The 14,192-nt window shown below is 51.5% G+C and overlaps 1 protein-coding gene across 2 annotated transcripts in view; it reads left to right on the top strand.

Moving 5' to 3' along the window:
- Positions 1–12,164, top strand: part of LOC134945614 (zinc finger protein GLIS2) — a 65,273-nt gene extending 53,109 nt beyond the window's left edge. For both annotated transcript variants that reach the window (XM_063935018.1, XM_063935017.1), the window contains one exon: positions 6,778–12,164. In XM_063935018.1, the coding sequence (XP_063791088.1) occupies positions 6,778–7,511 (734 nt within the window). In that variant the 3' untranslated portion in view covers positions 7,512–12,164. The remainder of the gene's footprint in view (positions 1–6,777) is intronic.
- The last annotated feature ends 2,028 nt before the right edge of the window (positions 12,165–14,192 follow it).

Raw genomic sequence — 14,192 nt, 5'->3', positions numbered from 1 at the left:
TATGTGAGGTGGGATAGGTACGGGGAGGTGTATGTGATATGGGACAGGTACGGGGAGGTGTATGTGAGGTGGGACAGGTACGGGGAGGTGTATGTGAGGTGGGACAGGTACGGGGAGGTGTATGTGATATGGGACAGGTACGGGGAGGTGTATGTGAGGTGGGATAGGTACGGGGAGGTGTATGTGAGGTGGGACAGGTACGGGGAGGTGTATGTGAGGTGGGACAGGTACAGGGAGGTGTATGTGATATGGGACAGGTACGGGGAGGTGTATGTGAGGTGGGATAGGTACGGGGAGGTGTATGTGAGCTGGAACAGGTACGGGGAGGTGTATGTGAGATGGGACAGGTACGGGGAGGTGTATGTGATATGGGACAGGTACGGGGAGGTGTATGTGAGGTGGGACAGGTACGGGGAGGTGTATGTGATATGGGACAGGTACGGGGAGGTGTATGTGATGTGGGACAGGTACGGGGAGGTGTATGTGAGCTGGAACAGGTACGGGGAGGTGTATGTGAGATGGGACAGGTACGGGGAGGTGTATGTAATATGGGACAGGTACGGGGAGGTGTATGTGAGGTGGGATAGGTACGGGGAGGTGTATGTGATATGGGACAGGTACGGGGAGGTGTATGTGAGGTGGGACAGGTACGGGGAGGTGTATGTGAGGTGGGACAGGTACGGGGAGGTGTATGTGATATGGGACAGGTACGGGGAGGTGTATGTGAGGTGGGATAGGTACGGGGAGGTGTATGTGAGGTGGGACAGGTACGGGGAGGTGTATGTGAGGTGGGACAGGTACAGGGAGGTGTATGTGATATGGGACAGGTACGGGGAGGTGTATGTGAGGTGGGATAGGTACGGGGAGGTGTATGTGAGCTGGAACAGGTACGGGGAGGTGTATGTGAGATGGGACAGGTACGGGGAGGTGTATGTGATATGGGACAGGTACGGGGAGGTGTATGTGAGGTGGGACAGGTACGGGGAGGTGTATGTGATATGGGACAGGTACGGGGAGGTGTATGTGATGTGGGACAGGTACGGGGAGGTGTATGTGAGCTGGAACAGGTACGGGGAGGTGTATGTGAGATGGGACAGGTACGGGGAGGTGTATGTAATATGGGACAGGTACGGGGAGGTGTATGTGAGGTGGGACAGGTACGGGGAGGTGTATGTGATATGGGACAGGTACGGGGAGGTGTATGTGAGGTGGGACAGGTACGGGGAGGTGTATGTGATATGGGACAGGTACGTGGAGGTGTATGTGAGCTGGGACAGGTACGGGGAGGTGTATGTGAGGTGGGACAGGTACGTGGAGGTGTATGTGAGGTGGGATAGGTACGGGGAGGTGTATGTGATATGGGACAGGTACGTGGAGGTGTATGTGAGCTGGGACAGGTACGGGGAGGTGTATGTGAGCTGGGACAGGTACGGGGAGGTGTATGTGAGGTGGGACAGGTACGTGGAGGTGTATGTGAGGTGGGATAGGTACGTGGAGGTGTATGTGAGGTGGGACAGGTACGGGGAGGTGTATGTGAGGTGGGACAGGTACGTGGAGGTGTATGTGAGGTGGGACAGGTACGGGGAGGTGTATGTGATATGGGACAGGTACGGGGAGGTGTATGTGATATGGGACAGGTACGGGGAGGTGTATGTGAGGTGGGACAGGTACGGGGAGGTGTATGTGATATGGGACAGGTACGGGGAGGTGTATGTGAGCTGGGACAGGTACGGGGAGGTGTATGTGAGCTGGGACAGGTACGGGGAGGTGTATGTGAGGTGGGACAGGTACGGGGAGGTGTATGTGAGCTGGGACAGGTACGGGGAGGTGTATGTGAGCTGGGACAGGTACGGGGAGGTGTATGTGAGGTGGGACAGGTACGGGGAGGTGTATGTGAGCTGGGACAGGTACGGGGAGGTGTATGTGAGCTGGGACAGGTACGGGGAGGTGTATGTGAGGTGGGACAGGTACGGGGAGGTGTAAATGATGTGGGACAGGTACGGGGAGGTGTATGTGAGGTGGGACAGGTACGGGGAGGTGTATGTGAGCTGGGACAGGTACGGGGAGGTGTATGTGAGGTGGGACAGGTACGGGGAGGTGTAAATGAGGTGGGACAGGTACGGGGAGGTGTATGTGATATGGGACAGGTACGGGGAGGTGTATGTGAGGTGGGACAGGTACAGGGAGGTGTATGTGAGCTGGGACAGGTACGGGGAGGTGTATGTGATATGGGACAGGTACGGGGAGGTGTATGTGAGGTGGGATAGGTACGGGGAGGTGTATGTGAGGTGGGACAGGTACGGGGAGGTGTATGTGAGGTGGGACAGGTACGGGGAGGTGTATGTGATATGGGACAGGTACGGGGAGGTGTATGTGAGGTGGGATAGGTACGGGGAGGTGTATGTGAGGTGGGACAGGTACGGGGAGGTGTATGTGAGGTGGGACAGGTACAGGGAGGTGTATGTGATATGGGACAGGTACGGGGAGGTGTATGTGAGGTGGGATAGGTACGGGGAGGTGTATGTGAGCTGGGACAGGTACGGGGAGGTGTATGTGATATGGGACAGGTACGGGGAGGTGTATGTGAGGTGGGATAGGCACGGGGAGGTGTATGTGAGGTGGGATAGGTACGGGGAGGTGTATGTGATATGGGACAGGTACGGGGAGGTGTATGTGAGCTGGGACAGGTACGGGGAGGTGTATGTGAGGTGGGACAGGTACGGGGAGGTGTAGATGATGTGGGACAGGTACGGGGAGGTGTATGTGAGGTGGGACAGGTACGGGGAGGTGTATGTGAGGTGGGACAGGTACGGGGAGGTGTATGTGAGGTGGGACAGGTACGGGGAGGTGTATGTGAGGTGGGACAGGTACGGGGAGGTGTATGTGATATGGGACAGGTACGGGGAGGTGTATGTGATATGGGACAGGTACGGGGAGGTGTATGTGAGGTGGGATAGGCACGGGGAGGTGTATGTGAGGTGGGATAGGTACGGGGAGGTGTATGTGATATGGGACAGGTACGGGGAGGTGTATGTGAGGTGGGATAGGTACGGGGAGGTGTATGTAATATGGGACAGGTACGGGGAGGTGTATGTGATATGGGACAGGTACGGGGAGGTGTATGTGAGGTGGGACAGGTACGGGGAGGTGTATGTGATATGGGACAGGTACGGGGAGGTGTATGTGATATGGGACAGGTACGGGGAGGTGTATGTGAGGTGGGACAGGTACGGGGAGGTGTATGTGATATGGGACAGGTACGGGGAGGTGTATGTGATATGGGACAGGTACGGGGAGGTGTATGTGAGGTGGGACAGGTACGGGGAGGTGTATGTGATATGGGACAGGTACGGGGAGGTGTATGTGATATGGGACAGGTACGGGGAGGTGTATGTGAGGTGGGACAGGTACGGGGAGGTGTATGTGAGGTGGAATAGGCACGGGGAGGTGTATGTGAGGTGGGATAGGTACGGGGAGGTGTATGTGATATGGGACAGGTACGGGGAGGTGTATGTGAGCTGGGACAGGTACGGGGAGGTGTATGTGAGGTGGGACAGGTACGGGGAGGTGTAGATGATGTGGGACAGGTACGGGGAGGTGTATGTGAGGTGGGACAGGTACGGGGAGGTGTATGTGAGGTGGGACAGGTACGGGGAGGTGTATGTGAGGTGGGACAGGTACGGGGAGGTGTATGTGAGGTGGGACAGGTACGGGGAGGTGTATGTGATATGGGACAGGTACGGGGAGGTGTATGTGATATGGGACAGGTACGGGGAGGTGTATGTGAGGTGGGACAGGTACGGGGAGGTGTATGTGAGGTGGGACAGGTACGGGGAGATGTATGTGATATGGGACAGGTACGGGGAGGTGTATGTGATATGGGACAGGTAAGGGGAGGTGTATGTGATATGGGACAGGTACGGGGAGGTGTATGTGATATGGGACAGGTACGGGGAGGTGTATGTGAGCTGGGACAGGTACGGGGAGGTGTATGTGCGGTGGGACAGGTACGGGGAGGTGTATGTGAGGTGGGACAGGTACGGGAAGGTGTAAATGATGTGGGACAGGTACAGGGAGGTGTATGTGAGCTGGGACAGGTACGGGGAGGTGTATGTGAGGTGGGACAGGTACGGGGAGGTGTATGTAATATGGGACAGGTACGGGGAGGTGTATGTGAGGTGGGATAGGTACGGGGAGGTGTATGTGAGGTGGGATAGGTACGGGGAGGTGTATGTGATGTGGGACAGGTACGGGGAGGTGTATGTGAGGTGGGATAGGTACGGGGAGGTGTATGTGAGGTGGGACAGGTACGGGGAGGTGTATGTGAGGTGGGACAGGTACAGGGAGGTGTATGTGAGGTGGGACAGGTACAGGGAGGTGTATGTGAGGTGGGACAGGTACGGGGAGGTGTATGTGAGCTGGGACAGGTACGGGGAGGTGTATGTGATATGGGACAGGTACGGGGAGGTGTATGTGAGGTGGGACAGGTACGCAGAGGTGTAGATGATGTGGGACAGGTACGGGGAGGTGTATATGAGGTGGGACAGGTACGCGGAGGTGTAGATGATGTGGGACAGGTACGGGGAGGTGTATGTGAGGTGGGACAGGTACGGGGAGGTGTATGTGAGGTGGGAGAGGTACGGGGAGGTGTATGTGAGGTGGGACAGGTACGCAGAGGTGTAGATGATGTGGGACAGGTACGGGGAGGTGTATGTGAGGTGGGACAGGTACGGGGAGGTGTATGTGAGGTGGGAGAGGTACGGGGAGGTGTATGTGAGGTGGGACAGGTACGGGGAGGTGTAAATGATGTGGGACAGGTACGGGGAGGTGTATGTGAGGTGGGACAGGTACGGGGAGGTGTATGTGAGGTGGGACAGGTACGGGGAGGTGTATGTGAGGTGGGACAGGTACGGGGAGGTGTATGTGAGGTGGGACAGGTACGGGGAGGTGTATGTGATATGGGACAGGTACGGGGAGGTGTATGTGATATGGGACAGGTACGGGGAGGTGTATGTGAGGTGGGACAGGTACGGGGAGGTGTATGTGAGGTGGGACAGGTACGGGGAGATGTATGTGATATGGGACAGGTACGGGGAGGTGTATGTGATATGGGACAGGTAAGGGGAGGTGTATGTGATATGGGACAGGTACGGGGAGGTGTATGTGATATGGGACAGGTACGGGGAGGTGTATGTGAGCTGGGACAGGTACGGGGAGGTGTATGTGCGGTGGGACAGGTACGGGGAGGTGTATGTGAGGTGGGACAGGTACGGGAAGGTGTAAATGATGTGGGACAGGTACAGGGAGGTGTATGTGAGCTGGGACAGGTACGGGGAGGTGTATGTGAGGTGGGACAGGTACGGGGAGGTGTATGTAATATGGGACAGGTACGGGGAGGTGTATGTGAGGTGGGATAGGTACGGGGAGGTGTATGTGAGGTGGGATAGGTACGGGGAGGTGTATGTGATGTGGGACAGGTACGGGGAGGTGTATGTGAGGTGGGATAGGTACGGGGAGGTGTATGTGAGGTGGGACAGGTACGGGGAGGTGTATGTGAGGTGGGACAGGTACAGGGAGGTGTATGTGAGGTGGGACAGGTACAGGGAGGTGTATGTGAGGTGGGACAGGTACGGGGAGGTGTATGTGAGCTGGGACAGGTACGGGGAGGTGTATGTGATATGGGACAGGTACGGGGAGGTGTATGTGAGGTGGGACAGGTACGCAGAGGTGTAGATGATGTGGGACAGGTACGGGGAGGTGTATATGAGGTGGGACAGGTACGCGGAGGTGTAGATGATGTGGGACAGGTACGGGGAGGTGTATGTGAGGTGGGACAGGTACGGGGAGGTGTATGTGAGGTGGGAGAGGTACGGGGAGGTGTATGTGAGGTGGGACAGGTACGCAGAGGTGTAGATGATGTGGGACAGGTACGGGGAGGTGTATGTGAGGTGGGACAGGTACGGGGAGGTGTATGTGAGGTGGGAGAGGTACGGGGAGGTGTATGTGAGGTGGGACAGGTACGGGGAGGTGTAAATGATGTGGGACAGGTACGGGGAGGTGTATGTGAGGTGGGACAGGTACGCAGAGGTGCAAATGATGTGGGGCAGGTTCGGGGAGGTGTAAATGATTTGGGACAGGTACGGGGAGGTGTAAATGATGTGGGGCAGGTATGGGGAGATGTAAATGATGTGGGCCAGATACGTAGGGGGTGTAAATGATGTGGGACATGTATATAGTGCTATATTGATGGGAGAGGGGTTTTAGAATTTGCAGATGGAGCTAAAAGTGTTTTACTTTCAATTTTTTTAAACTTTCATTTAAGCACTGAAAAATCACATTAAACAAAAAAATTTCTGTTACCCCAAATTATCGTCATCTTTTGCTTTTTCCATCATTAATAAAAAAAAAATTAAAAAAATCAGCTCCCTGACACCTTTTCCGATCCGCCAGCACCTTCCTTGTGGTCACTATCAGCCTTCTATATTGTCCTGCTATCCCTGCTACGTGTTGGGCTCCAGTGTGATCTCCCCATGTTTCATGCACTTCTGCAAGGTTGGCTTTTGCAGAAAAGTCCGGTGACCTTGCTGCGAGTTCTACAACTGGCATTTCTACTAGGATCTTGTATTTTGCGGGTGTGCGCGCCATTGCCGCAATGTATGTGAGTTTGCAAACTCACATGTAATTGAATTGACCCCCTATTGTTGTTTTTCCCATTCTACCCCCCTCCTTCCCCCACGTCTTCTAAGAGGCTGCTAAGTTTTCTTATTCTCTCTGCAGGTGAAAAGCCCTACATGTGCCCCTATGAGGGCTGCAACAAGCGTTATTCCAACTCAAGTGACCGCTTCAAGCATACGCGCACCCACTACGTGGACAAGCCCTACTACTGCAAGATGCCAGGATGCCAGAAACGCTACACAGACCCCAGCTCCCTGCGGAAGCACATCAAGGCCCACGGCCACTTCATCTCACATCAACAGCGCCAATTACTGAAAATACACCAACCACCCAAAATGCCAACGACAGGGGACAGCAGCTATGCAAGTGGTGCACAGCTCATCATTCCCAACCCGGCGGCCATCTTCGGCAGTCAGACACTGCCAATACCATTGGCACCAGGACCTTTAGACCTCAGCTCATTGGCTTGCTCTGGAGTAGCATCTGCCCTGGCAGGTTTACCTAATCCCATGCTGGCGTTGGCAGGGTCCCCTCTGAACCTGGTTAAAGGCTCTCTGTTGTCCCAGGCTTACTCCGCGGCAGGTCTCGGCCTACCTTTAGTCTCCTTGGTTACAGCAGGAAAATTGGAAGGTGAGAAGCGAGCCAAGGTGCAAAGGTCAGAGAGCGGTGAGAGGACTGAGGTGTCAAAGATGAGGCTTGGTTCAATGGATGGGCTCTCTCTGCTCCCCACAGGGGTGCTGGATCTCTCACCTGGTGTGGGCTCAGATTCTCTGCTGCCGGGATGGGTGGTCATCCCTCCAGGGTCTGTGTTACTGAAACCGGCAGTGGTCAACTGAGAAGGCCATACCCCCTGTAACTTTCTACCTGTGCCCGCTTCCTACGTACATGCCCTGACACAGGCTCTTCCTCCCTGGAAGAGGTATAACCCAATTATATTCCCGGCCCGTAACTCCCGCCAAACTTTTGCACAAGCGACAATACAGAGAATGTGTTTCTTCTGCCTTGTGAAAAGAGGGTGACCGGATATATATTACTTTGCGTTGCCTGCAGAATCGCTTTTCCCTCTTGTAAGTGGGACCAAACCGGCGGGATGACCGCCAAATCGTAGACTGATTATACAGTAGCGAGACTTCTCAAGGACTATTCTGTAGAGAGAGGTTTTGTGGACTGAGGAGAACGAAGCACTTTGTGATGTCTGGAGGGTCCCTGCGGCCAGGGGAAGTTACGTTGTATGATCTGCAGACTTTTGTTCCTCAGAATTTACGAGAGAAGGCATCACGCCTTCTGAGAAAAGCAATAATACGGGAGATGCTCAGATTGAGCGGACTCTAAAATGACAAGAGGGAGCGGAAGGTGGATAGTCTGGGGGCCACTCAATTATCCACTCTCCAATTCTCTGCCGAACTCATCAAATTTCCTGTAGATCTGATCTATTACAGTACCCTGTGACACTCTCATATTCCTGCGCCCAATTCCTGTATCACTCTGGTTCCAGAGTTGCTCCCCTCTCAGATTGTATCGTCTGTTGTGTGTGATCTCAGCTCTCTATGGGGGAGGTGTATCAAACCGTGGAGAGAGATAAAATACCAACCCATTGGCTCCTAACTGTCATTTTGCAGACACTGTTTGAAAAATGAGTTTGCAGCCAATTGTTTATTTTATCTCTCTCCACTTTATCTCTCACTAAGCTTTGATAAATCTCCCCCTCAGTCTTAAATCATCTTTCTTACATTCCACTAATTATTCCTAACACGTACCTATGCACTAAACCGCTCTCTGCACTTTCCCATAATCCTCTCTGCCAACCATTTTCCGCGCCCTATTTCTCTTAAAGCAAGAAGACCCAGCCTCCCGCTCTGTGGGTTTTTAGCATGACAACGCATTCAGGCGCAGTGAATGCTGCTTCTCGACGCTTCTACGGAGAGTGTGCACAAATTTTGCTTTTTAAACCGATGAAATCCCTATATATTCCTCATGTAATGATGTGTAAGATAGAGGTGGATCTCCGCGGCTCTGTCAGTGAAGGAGCAATCCATGCTATGTTATAGACTGTGAGAGTGGTATGTGTGTTTGATACTTCATTGATGTCCATTTGCTGTCGTGAAGATTGATGGGAGCCCTAGAGTTCCGGGGCTCCCGGTTGCAGAAGAACCCTCTCCAGGCCTAGACTTAGTGATGGTGTAGTGGATTGCAATGGCTGCATTTTCTTCTGAACGTAAAGGAAAGCTGTAGATACAGCTTAGGTGATAAAAGCGATCTAGGGGCTAATTCAGACCTGATTACTGCTGTGTGTTTTCGCACAGCGGGCGATCAGATCTGAACTGCACATGCGTATGCACCACAATGGGATGGGACGAGATGGTGCGACAAATCCGATCGCAAGAAGATTGACAGGAAGAGGGCGTTTGTGGGTGGCAACTGACCGTTTTCAGGGAGTGTCTGGAAAAAAGCAGGAGGGACCAGGCGTTTGGAGGGAGGATTCGTGACGTCAGCTCCGGCCCTGATCATCGCAGCGGCTGAGTAAGTCCTGGGCTGTGCAGAGACCGCACAAACTGATGTTTGTGCAGCTCTCCCGCACATGCGATCGCACCCCTGCACAGCGAATTCCCCCACCCCCTGTAGGCGGCGACTACCTGATCGCAGGGATGCAAAAAAACGCACCCTTAACGATCAGGTTTGAATTACCCCCCTAGTGTTAAGTGTTTTAGCACATAGGATGGTGGAGGGGGGCACATTTGATTTTTGAACACAAATAAATCCAATAATCGTCTACATAATGGGTATTCAGCTACTGTGGAACTGCACATCCGAGCACACCGCAATAGCAAAAGTGTGGCAGGTCATGCTAAATAGAATCCGATGCCCCATCTACGTGCCAGGTACACTTTAATTTCTCTTCTGCTGCCAAATAGCCCAATTTATGGGAAAGAAATTCAAATTAGTGGGTACTAAATGAAGAGCAAAATGGATTGTCTTAATTCGTTAAATTATCATAAGCGTATTATATGCTATACACTAAGGTGGTCATTCCGAGTTGTTCGCTCTGTAATTTTTTTCGCATCGCATCGATTTTCCGCTTATTGCGCATGCGCAATGTTCGCACTGCGACTGCGCCAAGTAAATTTGCTATGCAGTTAGGTATTTTACTCACGGCATTACAAGGTTTTTTCTTCGTTCTGGTGTTCGTAATGTGATTGACAGGAAGTGGGTGTTTCTGGGCGGAAACTGGCCGTTTTATGGGAGTGTGTGAAGAAACGCTACCGTTTCTGGGAAAAACGCGGGAGTGGCTGAAGAAACGGAGGAGTGTCTGGGCGAACGCTGGGTGTGTTTGTGACGTCAAACCAGGAACGACAAGCACTGAACTGATCGCACTGGAAGAGTAAGTCTCGAGCTACTCAGAAACTGCAAAGAAATTTCTGTTCGCAATTTTGAGAACCTTTCGTTTGCAATTTTGATAAGCTAAGATTCACTCCCAGTAGGCGGCGGCTTAGCGTGTGCAATGCTGCTAAAAGCAGCTTGCGAGTGAACAACTTGGAATCACCCCCTGAATGCGCACGTTAAAAATTAACTTTTAAAAGTCAAATTTTAAAAAAGTGCAATTGCTTAATTGAACACTTAACGCCACACAGACTCTTTACAGATGGCAGGAAAGCTTAGAGATAGGGGCATAAATACTCCTTTGTAGCATCCTTCACCTTTCCGAATTTGGCTCCTTGAAATCCAGTATGTCACAAAGGGAATAAGAAATATATACACAATCTCAGATTGTGTGGAAAAGGATGTGTGATGCACTAAAGGGGGGTATACACGGGAGAGATGTGTGCTGAGCGAACCACTCAGCACACATCTCTCCCGCCGCTCAGCACAGCGCGATGTGTGCTGAACGATGCGGGGGGAGGACGGGAGCCGCTCATTTCACCCAGCGGGTGAAGTGAGCGACCCGCTAGATTGGCCTGCATGCAGGCTCAATCTGGCAGCGGCGATAGCGATGTGCGGGGCCACGCATCGCTATCGCTGAGGGGGCTACACACGAGTGATCTGTGCTTAAAATCTAAGCAATCTAGTCAGATTGCTTAGATTTTAAGCATGGATCTCTCCGTGAGTACCCCCCTTTAGAGATCCTTCTATGGATCTTTAATCTATTTAGATAAGGTATCATATGACACTGTCTGAGGTAAACATATACTTGGAATGAATATTTTTATATGGTGTACAAATCCAAAATGGCTGTTGTACTGTAGTTACACTGAATAGACTGGCGCAAGCCATCGGCTCTACAGATGGCCACCCATGCTGTGGTATCAGCCATGAACACCAGAAGTGTAAGCAATTTGGGCACGTACTTCTACAGACAAATATGGCCGCTCGGTACATGGGCTGGCCAGCTGGATTGGTCGCTGTGCGGTAAGCAATATGGCTGCTTAGTAAATGGGCTGGTCAGCCAGATCAGTTGCTATGCAGTAAGCAATATGGCTGCTTGGTATATGGGCTGGTAAGCCAGATTGCTGTGCAGAATGTAGAACAGGAAGCTAGCAGTGTGTAAGAAATATTTTTACTACAGTTTTCCTTTAAGGCCTTTTGTTGCAGCCATTACAATTTAGAGTAACACATTTCTGGCCCAGAGTCCTTATTGTAGAGGGGCCCTGTGCTCTACAGCCAGGCCAGCGTCAGCCGTGTTCCCGTATGGGCTTTATTCAGTATAGGTGACCCAAACCAGCTTTATTAATTTCTTATTAGACAATACGGTGGACATGGCGCCTCTGCGGTCCGGTGTTACTTTGCACATACACCAGACGTGACCGGACTGTTTTCATTCCCACACTGAAGCAGACTGGCAGCGGCTCTTTGCAGCTACATGAAGCTTGAGTTTGGATGATATTGAATGCTTCGCTTTAATTCCTGGCCTCTTAAATATATTGGAGCTCAGTTGGAGGCAGCCATTTTATGGGCTGAACCTATAAGATAATTTCTGATTCCATTGAATAAAATCCTCACAGATTTGTGTATATAATTTACGGTGTATCTCCTACCATGTATCTCTTTTTTTATAATTGATATATTCTCCGTAACCGTAATAACTCAAGAACGTGTAGCAGGGTGTCGGAGACACCGGAGTCCGAACTTACGCCCCCAATTCAATAAGTTAAAGGCGCAGCATTTGCTATAAGGGAGTGATGCTCTGCGTGACCGTCCATGGTTACTGGAGCAATGATCTGCAGGCAGCCAATTAAAGTGCCTTCTGTATCATAATTATCCTCCCTCACTCCCCTTCGTGTCCTTTAAACCCCTCATTGTCCCAAGTGAAGACAGCTCCTGTATCGGTGTGCGTGAGAGTTGCTGAGTGACTGCACCGTGACGAGACCGCTCCCCTTGAGTGCGGAGATTGTTCTATAAGCTCCCAAAGGGGCGAGCTGCCAACGAGATGCCTCCTAAGTCAGGGGCATTTATTCAACCATTAAAAATTTAATAAAAGATACAATAAAAAAAAACTTGTTTTGCTATCATTTGTCTGGGTGGGGAGGTCACAAGATGGCTGCCCTACTGTGAAGATAAACTGACTGGAAGGTGCAGACGGTGAACAACTTTCTAATACATACATGATTTTGAGATCCTGACTGTGTTCGTGAGGGAAAAGCTATGTGCTACGCCACTGATTTCTGCACAGGGACCCTCTACATGTAAGTCACCCCAATCCAATCCTGTTTTCTTGCGCCAGTGGTTTCTAAACTCAGCCCTCGAGGCACCCTAACAGTCAAGGATATCCATGCTTGAGCATAATTAAATCAAATTGACTGAGGTACTAATGAAGGCACCCGTGCTCGAGCATGGATATCCAGCTGTGGTTTCTACGTTGTTGCAACAGCAACTCGCCCCCCCTCGCATGCGTTGGTGTATTAATTGTGCATTTGGCCACCCAACTACAGCAATGTACTCCCACCCCCTTATCCAATGACTGATGGGAGAGCTCAGCTCCGGGTCAGTCCCAGGTTTCGTTATTACAAGGTAAATTGTGAGCATATATACCCCGAAGCCGCCTCAGGATGGGAACCAGGCTGTTGTAAAAGAACAGAGGAATGTTCTTGGTCAACTCGAAAGTCACTGATGTTAATATTTTACTTCCTTGATGATGCATTTTAAAATGTAACTTTTAAAATGAGGTGTAGCCGCAAACAGCCTTCCCGGCTGCTTATTACACACTCACGGTCCTGCTGCCATTAGTGGAGCCCCAGGACAAATCGTGTCAAGGTGCAGATCCAATGTGCTATTGTTCTGCCAGGATAGGGGCTGATTCTGAAATCTCTGCATGGACGCAAATTGCAAGTTTTAGCATAATGCGCGTGTAGCTAGAAGTCCATGCTGTCCTGAGCCGTGCATATGGGGCAGGGAAGGCGATTCAATTGTTTTGGGGGCGTCTAAAAATCCCGTCTAAACGGGACTGTTTAGACTCCCAAACAATTGTCGCAATTCAATTGATGTTTGGGCGCCCATGCACATTGCGCATGTCGCACTCAAATAGGGTTTAGCTGTGTAAAACGGCTAGACCCATCTAAAGTCCTGCTCTGGGCGCCCAAACTCCCGTTTGGACAACCAAAGTGCCGGCTTAACACACATTTCTTCTCGCACATCAGGAGGCTGCGAGAAGAAATACCAGCCCCACGGCTACTGGGCGTATAAATGGAGCAACAATTGAATTGCTCCGTTTTGCGCCCCCTAGTGGTAGCCGCTACTCTGCCTGATGGCGCTGTTAGAGATAGGTCAGTGTTAGTGGAACACCCATCATTTTATTTTGTGACAGACTTCCTGATCTAGTTATGCCATATAATACTGGGCTGTGTCACTGCTGCTTGCCTTGTACCGATAGCAGTGCAGCCCTGGTTAGGCATCTGTGAGCTGTCCACCCCATTAAGGAGCAGGAACACCACTTATTGACAGTCCCAGCTATGCTGACTATGGATTGGCCTGATTCTAAGGTGGGAGTACAGCAGAAAATAGCAAGTAACTTTGTACCTGGATAACACCGTGCCGTACTGCAGGATAGGTCTGGAAGCAGTAACTGTGCACCTAGGGAAAAATCGTGCCGCACTGCAGAGTTTGTGGGGAAGTAGTAACTGCACCTGGGTAACACCATGCCACACTGCAGAGTTTGTAGGGAAGTTGTAACTGTGCACCTGGGTAACACCGTGCTGCACTGCAGAGTCTGTGGGGAAGTAGTAACTGCACCTGGGTAACACCGTGCTGCACTGCAGAGTCTGTGGGGAAGTAGTAACTGCACCTGGGTAACACCATGCTGCACTGCAGAGTCTGTGGGGAAGTCGTAACTGCACCTGGGTAACACCGTGCTGCACTGCAGAGTTGGTGGAGAAGTAGTAACTGTGCACCTGGGTAACACCATTCTGCACCGTGCCATACTGCAGGATAGGTCTGGAAGCAGTAATTGTGCACCTAGGGAAAAATCTTACCGCATTGCAGAGTCTGTGGGGAAGTAGTAACTGCACCTGGATAACACCATACCGCAC

Source organism: Pseudophryne corroboree, chromosome 7 (genome assembly GCF_028390025.1).
Source record: "Pseudophryne corroboree isolate aPseCor3 chromosome 7, aPseCor3.hap2, whole genome shotgun sequence".
NCBI classification, from domain to species: Eukaryota; Metazoa; Chordata; class Amphibia; order Anura; family Myobatrachidae; genus Pseudophryne; species Pseudophryne corroboree.
The sequence above is the reverse complement of the archived record's forward strand: the minus strand, read 5'-3'. Positions and strand labels throughout refer to the sequence as shown.